The sequence below is a fragment of the Cyprinodon tularosa genome, unplaced genomic scaffold (assembly GCF_016077235.1).
Source record: "Cyprinodon tularosa strain WSP-4 unplaced genomic scaffold, ASM1607723v1 ctg486, whole genome shotgun sequence".
Lineage (NCBI taxonomy): Eukaryota > Metazoa > Chordata > Actinopteri > Cyprinodontiformes > Cyprinodontidae > Cyprinodon > Cyprinodon tularosa.
In genome coordinates, this window is record NW_024039214.1 from 832,773 (window position 1) to 848,780 (window position 16,008).

Sequence of the window (16,008 nt, forward strand, 5' to 3'; positions counted from 1 at the left end):
ACCCATATTTATTAGTTTAAATGTTCTTTATCTTCTAAGCAGGTTTGTAGTTTTATTCTTCCTTTATCAGAACGCTCTTCAATCAGAATAAAGGTTGAATCCTCTGAAGGTGTTCCTCCTCCAGTCCATCCTGTCTAACTCCTCCCTCATGTTTTCAGTCCTCAGAGCAGAAACATGAACCATTACTCGCTGCTGGTCTAACTGGTCTGAATGAAGGTCTCTGTGGGAACTAATGGTTCCCAGAGAACAATGTGGGAGAACATCCATGCTTAATGAGAAATATTGAGCTGCAGCAGTTTGGAAACATGTGACAGTCTTCTGTGTGAGAGAATAATGAAGTGATGTGAATAATCAGAGCTCTGTAGCTCAGTGACAACAACACAGCCATGTTAGCAGCTCCTCAGACACACAGAGAAAAACATGCAGTTAAAGCTGCTGTTGGTTGCTTGAATTTCTCTGCAGCTAAAAACTCAAAGCAGAATCTCTTTCAGCTTCATTGAACAGCTTTTTATCACAACATGAGAAAAACACACAATGATCCATTTAGCTGCATTTGAACTTCTGACTGCAGTGAACTTTACTGAGCTTGATGAAGATCCTAGCAGCTCTATAGAGAACAACACAGTAGGATGACAGACACCAATGAGACATCATCACTTTGTGTCTCCAGCTGCAGATGCTGTTCAGCACAACTGAGATTTATGAGTTAAATGAGGATCAAGGTGAAGCTTTAGCTGCTGTTGTTCATGAGATGGACTGAAGTTCTGCTTGTTTCACTCATGTTTGCTTTTAGTTTGGATGTTTTAGTCTAAAAACTCAAATCCTAAAATCCCAGAGATGATAATAACTCAGAGATCTGAGCCACAGGATCAGTGTTTGTGTTGTGAGTCAGTAACAGCTGCTCTGATCAAACAAGTTTAACATGTCATTTCATCACATCCATGACAGACATGAACAAGATGGAGTCCATCAGTAGTGTGTGGTTGTATTGATGCAGCTCAGATCAAATCAGCTCTAAATGTTTCCTTCTTGTTGTTCCAGGTTTGATCCTCAGAGCTCATATCTTCCTGAACAAACCAGGTTCTTAGTGAATCTGTTCTGTGCAGCAGCAGAGAGAGAACAGCTGACAGGAGAGAAGATGGTGGAGCTGTTAGCATCAGTCTGCAGATATGAAACATTCCCTTTTTGTGGTATTGATAAATATCAGAGTCACTTCCTGCTGGATCTGTACTCCCAGATGAAGGACTGTGAGACTAAAACAGGTCTGAGTCTCCTTCCATCATTACAGTCAGTTTTCCAGTCAGCTCCTCCAGAATGGACCATAGATCTCTCAGAGAGAAAGACCTCCATCCTCCTGGAAGTGTTGAAGCTCCAATCAGAGAAGAAACCAGTGAAGCTGACAGACTGCTCACATGGAGAGAGTGAAGTGAGGAGTTTCCTACAGTGTCTGCCTTATATCTCAAAGCTCAGGTACAGATACAAATACTTTGACTGTAACTGTTGGAACATTCATACATGTTCATTTTGCTTTAATATCAATAATAGTTCAGTTATTTTCCTTTATAATCAGACATGTTTAAAATTCTCCACATTTTCCCTCATTGTTTATTTTAACATTATAACTTTGTCGTAGTTCAGAGGAAACATTTCTCTGTTGACAGCAATAGATTTGTTCTGTGGTTTAATTTACTGACTGGATTTGAGTTAAATCTAGTTTGACAGTAAACAGTCTATCAGGATATTAACCCATATTTATTAGTTTAAATGTTCTTTATCTTCTAAGCAGGTTTGTAGTTTTATTCTTCCTTTATCAGAACGCTCTTCAATCAGAATAAAGGTTGAATCCTCTGAAGGTGTTCCTCCTCCAGTCCATCCTGTCTAACTCCTCCCTCATGTTTTCAGTCCTCAGAGCAGAAACATGAACCATTACTGGCTGCTGGTCTAACTGGTCTGAATGAAGGTCTCTGTGGGAACTAATGGTTCCCAGAGAACAATGTGGGAGAACATCCATGTTTAATGAGAAATATTGAGCTGCAGCAGTTTGGAAACATGTGACAGTCTTCTGTGTGAGAGAATAATGAAGTGATGTGAATAATCAGAGCTCTGTAGCTCAGTGACAACAACACAGCCATGTTAGCAGCTCCTCAGACACACAGAGAAAAACATGCAGTTAAAGCTGCTGTTGGTGGCTTGAATTTCTCTGCAGCTAAAAACTCAAAGCAGAATCTCTTTCAGCTTCATTGAACAGCTTTTTATCACAACATGAGAAAAACACACAATGATCCATTTAGCTGCATTTGAACTTCTGACTGCAGTGAACTTTACTGAGCTTGATGAAGATCCTAGCAGCTCTATAGAGAACAACACGTTAGGATGACAGACACCAATGAGACATCATCACTTTGTGTCTCCAGCTGCAGATGCTGTTCAGCACAACTGAGATTTATGAGTTAAATGAGGATCAAGGTGAAGCTTTAGCTGCTGTTGTTCATGAGATGGACTGAAGTTCTGCTTGTTTCACTCATGTTTGCTTTTAGTTTGGATGTTTTAGTCTAAAAACTCAAATCCTAAAATCCCAGAGATGATAATAACTCAGAGATCTGAGCCACAGGATCAGTGTTTGTGTTGTGAGTCAGTAACAGCTGCTCTGATCAAACATGTTTAACATGTCATTTCATCACATCCATGACAGACATGAACAAGATGGAGTCCATCAGTAGTGTGTGGTTGTATTGATGCAGCTCAGATCACATCAGCTCTAAATGTTTCCTTCTTGTTGTTCCAGGTTTGATCCTCAGAGCTCATATCTTCCTGAACAAACCAGGTTCTTAGTGAATCTGTTCTGTGCAGCAGCAGAGAGAGAACAGCTGACAGGAGAGAAGATGGTGGAGCTGTTAGCATCAGTCTGTAGATATGAAACATTCCCTTTAGAAGAAACATATATGGAGGATGGAGATGTTTTTAAATATCAGAGTCACTTCCTGCTGGATCTGTACTCCCAGATGAAGGACTGTGAGACTAAAACAGGTCTGAGTCTCCTTCCATCATTACAGTCAGTTTTCCAGTCAGCTCCTCCAGTCTGGATCATAAAGCTCTCAGAGATACAGACCTCCATCCTCCTGGAAGTGTTGAAGCTCCAATCAGAGAAGAAACCAGTGAAGCTGACAGACTGCTCACATGGAGAGAGTGAAGTGAGGAGTTTCCTACAGTGGCTGCCTTATATCTCACAGCTCAGGTGAATCCAGGATTTCTTTCTTCTAAATTAATTTCTCTTCAGTTTAATAATCTTTGATGAATCTAAACAGAGATGCTTAAACTCACTGATCTCTGCTCCATCAGGATCTTCTTCATCTTTGCTCTTTTATCTTTTGTCTCATCGTTCTCTCTGTATTCCAGCTGTGATCCAGGGTTCTTCCAGATCGTTTGTTCATCCACACCATTCAGATCCAGAGAGGAGGTCCAGCAGCTGGTGTCTCTTCTTCAGCTCCTGAACTTCAACCTGCGTCTAACAGGAGAGTTGGGCAGGAAGACCTGCAGCCCTGTGGGCAGAGTTCTCCGTCTGTGTGGATCTAAAGTGGATCTGATCCTAACAGCCAGAAAGATGTCAGTCAGAGGAGCTTCTGTCCTCTTCAGATCTACAACACAGCTCCACAGTCTGAGGCAGGAACCTGGAGAACAACGTCTCTTCTTCACCGTTTATCTGCTGTCATATTGAACCATTTCTTCTTGATCTCCAACGTCTCTGTTCCTCTTTCTGATTGCAGACTGTCCAACGCTGTGGCCTTGTTCCTGTCTCAGTGGGTGAGAAGAGGCAGAGTGACCTTTCCTCTGGTTGTTGAAGAGCTTTCTGTGGTTTCCACCACAGCTGGAGCATCAAAGAGAGCCTTGTTGAAGGTTGGCAGCAGTTTGGCGTCTCTGCTGAGGTTCTGGACAGTCAGACGGTTAGACCTGACTAAGTCCCGCCTTCCTACTCAGAGTCTCTTCAGTCTGCTGCTTCATGATGCTCCTCTCTCAGTCAGGTAGATGTCTTCTTCATCTCCATCAGCTGAACTAAACCCAGATAACTTCTGATTTGATCTGTGATCTCTGCAGGCTGAGTGAAGATGTTCTCCAGCAGCTTGTGTTCCTCCTCCATGAGGTCCAGGACCAGGACCTGACGTTGTCCTTCTTGAAGAAGGTTGGTGGAGACCTGAGCTCCTGCCGGTTGAAGTGGGAGATGCTTCACTATCTGCTGCAGCAGCCGTCAGATCAGACCATCACCGTCAACCTGAAGAAGAACAGCTTCTTACAGGAGAGAGCTCCACAGCTGCTGCCCTTTCTGCACAGGATGGTGCTTCAAAGGTGGAGGTTTTGATTCTTCTAATCAACGGTTGGTCTGATCTTCCATCAGCAGCCTCTGGAACTAAACAGTGTTGTTGTGGATCCTCTGCTTCCAGGCCCAGACCCAGCTTTGTGAGGACTTCCATCAGAGAGATCTCCAGAGCTCTCAGCAGTCACATGATCCCCGCTTTGCTGAGGTCACTGGATCATGTGATCGACCTGAACTGCACAGAGCTGGACTCAGAGGACTGTGCTGCTCTGCTCTTCATCCTCAGACACAGTGATGGAGTTAAACTGAAGCTGCTGTGGAGCTCCATCCCAGCAGAGGGAATCCAGTCCATCCTCCATCTGCTGCACAAAGTTTCTGATCTCAGGTCAGAAGTTAGAGCCTGTTCCTCAGGACTGCAGACCATAATAAACCGTTCCCTCCTCTCCATTAACTGGTTCTTCTCTGTTCCCACCAGTGTGGACAGGAAGCAGCTGCTGAGCTTCATCCACTGCTGCGCTGCCTCTGACAGCCAGCAGGAGGCAGCAGCAGCCCTGCTGAGGACTCTGCAGCACAGCGTGGATCTGTCCTGCTCCTCCTGTGTGGAGCTAGCAGAGGAGGAGCAGAAGGAGCCTCTGAGGGTGACGGCTGCTGACTGCAGGGCCGTCTCCTCCATCCTGAGACACAGCAGCAGGGACACACAGCTCCACCTCAGAGACTGTGAGGTGGAGGACAGCGGGCTGGACCTGCTGTTTCCTGTCCTGGACAGGGTCCGTCTCAGGTGAGGAGGAGGAGGGAGGATGAAGCTGAAGCAGGGAGAAGCTGCTTCACATTTATGCTGAAGTTCTTTGTTCTGTTCTTCCTGTTTAGAGTCAGTAAGACGGTCCTGGTCCAGCTGCTGTCCCTGCTGACTGTGGGCAGTGAGAGGGACACGGTAAGACGGGCGGTGTCCCTGTGCAGAGCCCTGGGAGGGGAACTGGACCTGAGTCACAGCACACTGGATCAGAGGCTCTGTGCAGCTCTGGTTCTGATGCTGGACTACTCTGAAGGTCTAACAGAGCTGGACCTCAGTCACTGCCAGCTGACCGACCTGCTGCTGCTCCAACTCATCACACATCTGCACAAGGTCAAAGTCCTGGAGTAAGTGTCCCAGACTGTCCCTCTGTGGGAGACAAACCCAAACATTCCCTCGGTTCTGATCCAGATCAAGTGGATCAGCTGATCCATAGACTTAGATCTCAGCCAATCAGGCTTCAATGAGCCGTGATGCTGAATTCAGGTCCAGGAGAGACTCCTGTCCCTGTTAGTGTCTCTATGATGAGGACAGACTTCTGCTAGAGGACGCTGTCCAGCAGGACATCTGGAACCTGCTGCTCTTCTCTGTGGTTCTGATGATTGATGGACGTGTTCCAGTAGAACCTAACATGATGCAGAGTGCTGTGTTTGTCTTCCAGTCTGAGTCACAATCAGATCACTGATGCTTCTACTGATCAGCTGCTCCTCCTGGTCTCCATCAACCCATCCATTGGTTCTGTGAGGTGAGCAAACATTCAGCTGATTCATTATTTAATCTCTCATTTATTTATTTATTTTGCTTTTCTTCTCCTGGGAGGAAAAGATCAATAAGATTATGCTTAGAAGAAACATCGAGTCCAGACCGCCGGTATGTGGGGGTCTGAGCGGCTCCCACAGAGAAATAATCTTTGAAGGCAGGATGGTAATCTGGATGAACTGACTGCACAGACCATGTTTTCAGGAGGACTTTCTCACTTCAACATAGATTCTAACTACTTTTTACCCGCTGATCACAGCTAATATAGCAAAGCTGCAGCAGAAGCATCAGATGCATCTGGACACACTTTACTGGACGTCTGTCCTTAATGTGGACAAGCATCAGAAATGAAGCAGCAGAAGCTTTTTGCTGCTGGTGTGAACGTAGCATAAGAACTAAGACAGACTTCCTACACTGTTGATTGACTAAATCTGGGCAGAACCTCTGAGCAACAGATTAATCTACACTAAATAAAGACCTGCTAACCTTAAAGAGGTCAGAATATAGAAAATAACTGCTAATAATCAATATTTATCAAAATATTTAAAAACAAATATGAGCTCAGATTGAAACTACAAATAAGAGTTTTCCTAAAGAAGGTCTAATAAAGAAGTTAGAGTCATTCTGCAGAGATGAAGAAACAAGCTTTAAACTTCTGGAAAAAAATAGAACAATGGATGAAGATAAAAATCAGAAGTTCCAGTTTATCAAATGTTCGGGTTCAACAAAGGAACATGTCCTGAATATTTCCTGTAGAGGTCTCTGTAGAACAAAGACATGTGATTGGTCTAGTCAAATCAGGAAGTAGGTATTCCTAATAAGGAGAGAGGAGAGCACAGATTGGAGCTAACGTTCATGAGTTAAAGAATGAAAACTGTAAATATTCATTCTCTGACATTTATTGAATGAGGTTTCAGTTGAATCACGTCTGTAGTTTGATTTAAAGGAATCTCTCTATGCTGGACGTGTTTCTGATGGGAAGAGTTGATTGAATCTGAATATTAACTCATCAAGTTTAAACAAGGAAGCAGGAGCTTCTAGAGCTTTAACACATAGATTGAAATTATAGAACAGATGGAGATAAATACATTTAGATTAATATCAGAAGTATTATACGTTTGAATAGTATTTGCTGCTTTTTTGCCTCATTAAATGTTTCAGATCATCAAACAAATGTTAATATTAAAGAAAGAAAGTAAATATAAGTCAAAGTTTTTCTTTCTTGTGTAATTTATGAAGAGAGAAAAGCGAGCGACACCAACCTGATTGCAGAGCTTTGGTCCCGTTAGTCTCTGTAAAGATGGACCAGAGGCAGGAAGGACTCAGTAAACAGGCTGAGCTCCATCCATCCATCAGGGCTCCATTCCAGCCACAGATTTACAGCAAAGTCTCTTCTTCAGAGAACAATCTGAGGATATCTACAGATTTCCAACCATTAATCATATCCAACAGGGTGAGGTCTAAAAACATGGGTACAGGTTGTTGGACTGTCACCATCAGCTTTAAATCTGGGCTTTGACTAGGACACTCCATTAGCTTTAATCTATCTGCTTTGGTTCTGCTTCCTAATGGACTTTGGAGATCTGTCCTCATAGATCTGGAGCTGAAGGCCACAAACTGATGGCTAGATCTTCTCCTTCCAGATTTTCTGCTAAAGCTCTGAATTCAAGGTTCCATCAATTAAAGAAAGTCTTCCTGAAGAATCAAAGCAGTCCCAGACCATCACACCACCTCCACCGTGTCTGAATGTCAGCATGATAGTAATGTACAATTATAATATTTATTACCCAGCCCAGTAGGGGTGGTAAGTATGTTATTTAATAAATAAAATCCAGACTGTCACATATTGTTCTGGGAACACACTCATCCATCTGGCTGTGTGTTAGAACAACAAATGATTTAGAACATATATGGAATAAATTCACCACAACTTTCTTTCAAAATATAAGAGTTTATCAACAAAAACCATTCAGCTCCAAGTAAAACATATTTCAGTTAAAACTCTTGACTAAACCAGTGAAACTCGACTAAGAAGAAGGAACAACATCAATAAATCAATAAAATGATGCAATGATATCACAGTTCAGCATGAATTTAATATTTGAGAACCAAAGTTTATCTGGAAGAATTTGATCAAATTAGCTTTTTACTAATTTATGGCAAATGAAACAAAATCATGTTTTATTAAATAATTAGTTGAATCAGGAACCAATAACCTTTAGTTAATTGATTCCTAACCTTCTCTGATTGAGCTGGTAGCGAGCAGACATGAGGATTACCATTAATTAACTTTTGGTAATCATTTGGTGATCAAAATGTAAAGATATGAGAAAACACATGAACATTAACGTTATATCAGTGTTTAAACCATTAGTGAAATAAAGCTTGTTTTAGCTTTATAAACATGTTAGCATGGCGTACCATGCAGTCTATTTAGTTAGCTTGCATTAACCAACAGTAAACAGATGAAATAATGAAAAATCTTTAAAGAAACAGCATTTAGCTTCATAGCTGCAGGAGAGTTCTTTTTTCTTAGGATCTCCCCTCCTCCAGTATCTTCATCTGAAACTCAGAGGGAAATGTTGCAAACAGTCTGTTTTGGCTCTGATGTCAGCCACCAGGTCCACTCAGCCTTTGGTCAGTCTGGAGTTCTGCTCCCTGGACATGGGGGCCATGATGGCGGCTCTCTGATGGGAACTGGACAGAGATCAGTCCCCAAAGAGGAAGAAGCAGACATGAGACAGCTGCTTTGTTTCTTGATGCCTGATGTGTTGCTGTGATTTATTGATTCTACAGATCAGCTGATAAGGTCTGGGTGTGGCTGGACCAGAAAATGGAAAAATCACAATTCATTTAGGATTTAATATGGAGGGTAAGAATAGTTTAACATAGGATCAGGTTGGTTTGGAGCTTTGTTTACATTCATTGATGAAATAACATTAAAAACTGCTTTTGGTTCTTGGTAATAAATGTATCACTAAAAGTGAGACGACTCAACCAATTAAGGCTGAAGTGAAAACATCAGTTAATGTGATCTCTACAGCAGGCAGCTTAGAGGAGCCTCTTCTGTTGAGTCTACAGATAAATCATCCTTCACAGGTGGAAGGGCTGAAGGAGGATCTTAGATCTTTCATTCTCCAACTCCTGATTCCTGCTGAGTTTCAGTGTCTTCATGTTGTTGGCAGGGTAGGAAAGTTTTATTCCCACAATGAGTCGTTCTGTTAGAGCCAGAAGGAAACAGTTTCTCCTCATATAGTCTCTGGTTTCGTAGCGTCTCTGATTGACATTTGCTCCATGTTGAACTCACTGATGGAGTTTAAGCATTTTAGCTCAGAAGGACCAACAGGTGAGTTTTACTGGTTTTATTGGTTTCAAAGTCAGAATCAGATCCTTATTAATGAACCGATAAAGAAACTCTGAGCAGCTTAAGCTGCACTTTGACTTTTAGCTTTAGTTGCTCAGAGACAGATTCCAGCAGTTTTCTTTGCTCCAGAGATGATGTTTGGAGATTTAAACCATCCTGGAGCAGCAGTCTGCTGAAGATGAACTCTGATCTCCTGCTGAAGCCATGTTGTCTGGTCTGAATGAGTCACATCTTCTCTCTGCTTTGCTCTGTTTCTAGACTCTTCAACAACAACATCCTCAACAGAACTCCTTATAAGGACAACAGGAAGTTTGAAATGTGGTGAAGCCGCTGTCAGTCAGCTGGTCATGTGACCAACAGGAAGTCCCTGTCTCCTCAGGATCCTCAGATGGACGTATCAGCTGCTAACTCTGAGCTGGTCAGCTCAAAATAATCCAATCATTCTTTAGGTCATTCCTTCGTCTCTCCAATGAAGAAGGTTTATTTCATAATCTTTTATTTGTCGTGTTTTAATGTTTCTCAGAGTTTCTTTGGTCTAAGCTCTAAGTGTATCAATTAAGAGAATTTGAGGGAAACTTTGGAGCCAATGTGTCACATCATGGATCTGTACTGTGGTGCTTCATGTTATTCAGACCTCAGAAAAATTGTTAGATTGCAGATTTATTTGGTTTATATTGATTTTTGCAGATTTATCTTGTTTATATTGATTTTTCTTCTAAAGAAATGTTTATTTCTGGCTGTTTGATAAAGAGCTTATAAAGTTCATAACAACATGTTTTGTGGTGTTTTTTGTACAAGTAAAAAATGTTTACAAATGAATGTAGTTTAAATTCAGCGCAGTTTAGCTTTTTGTATTATTATTACCTATTCAATTAACAATCAATTGCTTAATTAATAGTTTATCATTAATAATATATTTCTAATGAAATTATCTATTAGGAATCATTAAATATAGAAAAAGTATAATAATCTAATATAAACAGAAATATCCTGTTTATAGTGCAGCAGCAAGCTTGTGTTGCTCTCATGTTAAAACAGAATGTAAAATGATATTCAGACTGTTTTTAAATTAAAATATATATATTGAATTTATTGATTGATTTATAAAAAAAACAGTTGGATTTCCTCTTAACTTACCAATTAAATTGATTCAAACAACAGTGGAGTGGTTTTAGTTTTTGTAATTTATTTTGAAAGAGTTCACAGGAAGCGCATCTCTGATATATTTTTTTCTAACTTTATTTTAGTTGTAGTTACCACTGGCAGCCACCAGGGGGCGAGGCATAAAGCCGCTGATCTGAGACTAGTTTGTTTGTAGCTCTGTAGCTAGCTGGTTTCCAGACTCAGATCAGCAGATTAACTTCTTCCCAGTTAGAAACATTTAAACAGATGCTTCTCCTGGTCTCATTCTAATGGTTTTATTTCTATATGAGTTGGAATGAGCTTTATAGGGTTCATTAAACAGCCCACAGAGACTCAGAGCGGAGCTAACGATGCTAACAGACGCTAGCAGGAGGCGGAAACACTGGAGGATGTTTTTAGCTCTGAGGCTGATCTTCATCAGCCCTCCCTGCTTAACTCTGATTATCAGCATCTATAGATCTACACCCTGATGCTGAACCACAGCATCCATCTTTGGCTACACAAACAATCCTTCAGATTTTCTTTTTTACCATCATTATGATTCATTGTTCTAAAATTCTGAAGAAGTGTAATTACAACCTAATACCACGGGAGGGCAGTATAGAGACCACGTTCAGGACAGAATCTGTAAAAATAAAATATTAATTCTTGTTTAGTTAATTTTCTCTTGTTCATGATACATTAACTGAACATTTTCAGTGACAGTGTTCAATGTTCTCATCTCTTGTGTTTATCACAAATAAATATTGTATTAATTAACTTTTGATCTGTTTGGGATAAAAACTGGCAGAGTGTTAAATTTACATCAAATTTAATATATAAATGTAAAACTGGTAGATCTCTATTTATTCTATTCTATTTATGACTTCTAGCTTCCCTCGGCTTGAATTAAAATATGTCAGATTTTGATCTTAGTCTGAAAACAGTAGATATAACTTTCCAAAAAAAATTAAAAACAATCCACTGGACTTGGTTTCCAGTGGATTGATTTTAATTTATTTGGAATGACCATGAACTGGATGACTGAGAACCTTCACCAGCAAGTAAATATAACTGTATTTGGCTTCTTTATCACAAAATCTGTATTTTTTTTTCTGTTATTGAATCAGAAGCAGCTTCACAGAATTGAAAACTGTATGAGGCTCTAAAACTGATTTTTATTCCTGCTCCCTGTTTTACATCCAGACTGAGATCATTAGCAGATAATTGATCTACAGGCTGATTGTGGTCTATTTCTATCAGAGCAGAGAGGTTTCCGCCCTCCAGTGGACACAGCTGGTAACTACAGCTGGTCTGTTTTCTGTTCCTGATTGGCTAACAGAGCCCATGTTGACAGCTTCCTTTCTGTTGTGTTATTTCCAACTATCCTGCCCCCAGAATTCCTCTATCAGAATGAATTAGCAGCAGCTCCACTGAGTAGAAAACAGAGACTGAGAGGGGAGCTAACGATGCTAACAGACACCAGCAGCACTTTAAGTTACTGTGGAGGATGTTTTTAGCTCTGCAGCAAATCCTCCCCTCTGTCTCCTGTTTTTTACACACAAACTCTGATTATCTATATCTGTAGATCTATACTCTGATTCTAAACGGCATTATCTTTCAGTCCTAAATTAATGGCTTAATCTTGTCCTCCAGGTGAGTTTTTCCTCCATTATAGAGCGTGATCAAAGCCCTGGCAGTGAATGGAGTCACAGTTCATGTCAGCTTTAGCAGCACTGGAGACCTTTTTGGACTCTGATGAAGTGAAAACATTCCTGGATTTAACAAAGACTGAAATAAATGAGGCAGAGTTTCCAGCTGATGTTCAGTTCAGGAAGTGCTGGATCTGTCCATGGTGCTGAAACACAGACTGTGGGTCAACTTCTTCCTGCCTATTCCAGTGTTTTGGATCCATGTCTGTGGTCTGCTCTGCATTAAAACATGACTTGGCATCAGGTGGGTCCACAGCTTGGAGGGTCTGACTTTTTATTAATGCATAATAACCAAGAAAAAGACAGAGGAGGACCATCTAACAAGATGAGGAATTTAACAACTTCACCATTTATGAACCATTAGATCCATTAATTAGACAAATTTAAAAGAAGAAAAAAATAAATAAGCTTTATCTAATTTATACAGAATTTTACTTGGTCTCAAACTGGTTGTTTTAATTTGGAAACATAAACCAGTTTGACACGGAGTTAAAATCCATTACAATTATTATTCATAAAATAAATCTAAAGCTAACTTTTATATAAGAAAGACTAAAGTATGTAGAAAAATAAGAATAAACACATCTTTGACAGACTTTTAAAGATAAATTACACATTTCTATCTAAATAGAAAACCATCATATTTCATATCAAAGAAGTAAAGTTTTTTCTCAACTCTGAAAAGGTGAATAAATAGAGCAGGATCAACAACCTCTCTACCCTCAGTCCAGCTAAACTAGATGTTCTAGCAGCCATTGAAGCTGCAGCAGAGAGGTCCAAACATTTCAGAGAAGAGATCATTGCTTCATCCAAACATGGAGGATAGAAGAAGAAAGCAGAGGCTCTGAATGTTGATGGAGATTCAGCTGGAAGCAAAGTTTGGACTTAAAGGCAGATCATCTGTGACCCTGAGGGAAGATTAGTAAGAATTAAGAGAATCATTATTTCTATGAGCTGATTTATTGCTGATGTTTTTGGTCCAAATCCTAAAGCTGCTCCTTATTTCTCTGGGACCTGAGGAGAACCTCCCTGGTTTGGTGGGGGTAATGGGAGCTCCTCCCCCCAGTGATTGTCCCACACGCCTCCTTTTTACTCCTCTTCTGTGAAGATTCACATAAAAACACAGAGCATATTTCCACAGAGGCAGGAGGAACCATGGATCTGCTCACAGACAGAAGGACAGTTATCTCTAATATTTGCACAAAGGAGAGTTATTACAGGTTCTTTGATCTTGGTGGAAATACACAATAATAAAGTTAAACAACAATTTAGATCTATAGAAGCTGATTTGTGTGTAAAAAACATGGAAAAGACGTGAAGATCAGCAGCAGAGCTTAAAAAATGGAGAAGCTTCTTGTTAACATGATGGAGATGAAAATGCAAAGTTAATGTTAAAGGAGGCAGGAAAGTTGGTGAAAAAACACAATAGGAAGAAGAAAAGATCAACAGGATCTTCATCAATCTGGTAACATGTTATTGATATAATTAGCTTTGTTAATTAATGGCATTTGATTCTACTGTTTAAAAACACTTTGTAGAAGTTAGAGGATCAACTTCAGCTTTTTACTCCAGTAAAAGTGTAAAAGTACCATTTTTAAACTACTTAAAGTATAAAAGTAATGCAGGAAAAAATGTTAAGGCCAGAAGCTTTACTGCTCTACTCTATTAAAGGAACAATTTTCTACAATTCTGGATGATATCTTCTTTACAATTAATTTTCTTAGTTTTAAAACAAATGTCAAATTTAACTAGAGGAAATAAGACCACTGAGAGGGATTATTTGTTCAGACTCATCTTCTTCAATCATTAGTTTACAGAGAAGTCACTCAGATAGCAGAGCAGATATTTTGATAGAAATCCAGCAAACATTATTTAGAATTCAAATGATGAGCATTACAGTCATATTTTTGTGGGTACCAGCACATAGGGGAGTTAAAGGAAATGAAATGGCAGATAAGGCTGCAAAGGAGGCTACAACAAGAAAAGATATTGATGTGCCAGTTAAAATGAGTAAAATGGAAATAAAGAGCATTATTAAACAGAAGATGAAGGAAAGGTGGCAAAAGCAATGGGAGGAAGAGAGGAAAGGACGATGGTTTTACATGATTCAGAGGAGAGCGGGAGAAATGAGATGTGCAGGGAGGAACAGAAGAGAGGAAACGATTATATCAAGACTTAGATTTGGGCACACAGGATTAAATATTACATTATTCAAAATAGGTAAACATAACAATGGCAGATGTGAATACTGTGAGCAACAAGAGACAGTTGAACACGTTATGGTATACTGTAGGAAGTATGAAAGAGAAAGGAAAGAAATGGTTCAAAATCTAAAAATGGAAAGAATACGATTTGATTTAATAGAAATACATAGAAAAAACTCAAGAGATAAGTGTTATGTAACTGTTTTTCATTATCTTAGATTAATAAATGTAATTGAGAGGATCTGAATCTTATTTTGGTTTTGTTGATATTGTTTTGTTACTTTGATTGTGACTTGTTTGTTTAGTATAAATTAGTAGCCATTCTGATCCACACTCCATACCAGTTGGTGGCGGTAATGCACCATTTCGTTGCGTGCCAACTGCCAAAAAATTCCATAAAGAAGAAGAAGAATCTGGGCCTTTCACTCAGTTACTCCACATGGGTGTAGAGGGCAACTGGCAGCCATTACAGTCGAGCTTTTAAGCCAAATCTGGGTTTGGTGCACAGACAAGAAGGTAAATAGATACAATATGTTTGTCATAAAAGCAGTGCAGCCAATAATGACCACATCCTCTTAGGTCCAAGCAATAGTACCAGTCATCAGTCCTGGGAAAGTGTGTGTCCCACCTTACTTGATGAAAGGTCCTATCACCTGCTGGCCTCCAGAACTAGGAGAGTTCTTTTGTTGGATGTTAATAAAGGTAACTTTTAAATAGTTAAGATAGTAATTTTAATAATAAAATGATTGTCATACTGAATGTAAAATATTTGTATCTTTTAGTGATGATTTGGATGCTGCTGAGCCGCCATCCACTGTTTTTTCCCTTGGTTAAAGTTTAGGCTGTACATTAGTTGTTTGGGCCTGTATAGACTTTTTGGACTGTGTCAAATTGGATTGACTTAGGGGAACCTTTGCATGTTTTGTTTTGTTTTTATTTGGGCTTTGTTTGGCCGTGTGATATTGATTTTATTGGCGTTTCCCAACTGTATATTTATTATTGCTATTTGCATAACCCCAATTCAGCCAGTTGTATACTTGTCCTGTTTTAAATACAGCCCATCAATCAACTGTTTTGCCACATATTATATTTTTATATAAGATTTTAGAACAACTAATAATGATGCTTTTATATTTCTGCAAATAAGCGTACAAATATTTTACTACTAATTAAGTCTCTTTACACTTTATTTTACACTTGGTCACATATATCTGAAGGATTGTTTGTGTATCCAAAGATGGATGCTGTGGTTCAGCATCAGGGTGTAGATCTACAGATGCTGATTGACCTTCACCACAGCTGTTATTATCTGCTAATGATCTCAGTCTGGATGTAAAACAGGGAGCAGGAATAAAAATCAGTTTTAGAGCCTCATACAGTTTTCAATTCTGTGAAGCTGCTTCTGATTCAATAACAGAAAAAATACAGATTTTGAGATAAAGAAGCCAAAGACATTTATATCTACTGTTTTCAAACGCAAATCAAAATCTGACGTATTGTAATTTACTGTTAAACATTTTATTTTTTACTAAATTCTAATGACTGCAGCTATATTGACTAAAATAGAAATCTACTAGTTTTATATTCCTATATTATTAGAGATGTTGTCTCAATATCAAATATTCATACATACCAGATGGTTTACAACAGATACTTAGAAGTATTAATAGCTCTATTTATGTGGAAATTTAACACTTGAACATCATCTTTTAATTTTTATTTGTGTAAACACAAGAGATGAGAACATT

The 16,008-nt window shown here is 39.5% G+C and overlaps 1 protein-coding gene across 7 annotated transcripts in view; it reads left to right on the top strand.

Annotated features, from left to right (window-relative positions):
- The window catches only part of LOC119794668, a 29,975-nt gene extending 20,101 nt beyond the window's left edge, over positions 1-9,874 (top strand). For 3 of the 7 annotated variants that reach the window (XM_038302309.1, XM_038302312.1, XM_038302315.1), the window contains 10 exons: positions 1,042-1,470; positions 2,786-3,235; positions 3,397-3,660; positions 3,765-4,019; positions 4,093-4,347; positions 4,437-4,694; positions 4,785-5,087; positions 5,177-5,446; positions 5,761-5,844; positions 9,481-9,874. In XM_038302309.1, coding sequence (XP_038158237.1) covers positions 1,042-1,470; positions 2,786-3,235; positions 3,397-3,660; positions 3,765-4,019; positions 4,093-4,347; positions 4,437-4,694; positions 4,785-5,087; positions 5,177-5,446; positions 5,761-5,844; positions 9,481-9,547 — 2,635 coding nt within the window. In that variant the 3' untranslated portion in view covers positions 9,548-9,874. The remainder of the gene's footprint in view (positions 1-1,041; positions 1,471-2,785; positions 3,236-3,396; positions 3,661-3,764; positions 4,020-4,092; positions 4,348-4,436; positions 4,695-4,784; positions 5,088-5,176; positions 5,447-5,760; positions 5,845-9,480) is intronic. The other 4 variants (XM_038302310.1, XM_038302313.1, XM_038302311.1 and 1 more) reach the window with 4 other exon arrangements.
- Positions 9,875-16,008: the final 6,134 nt, after the last annotated feature.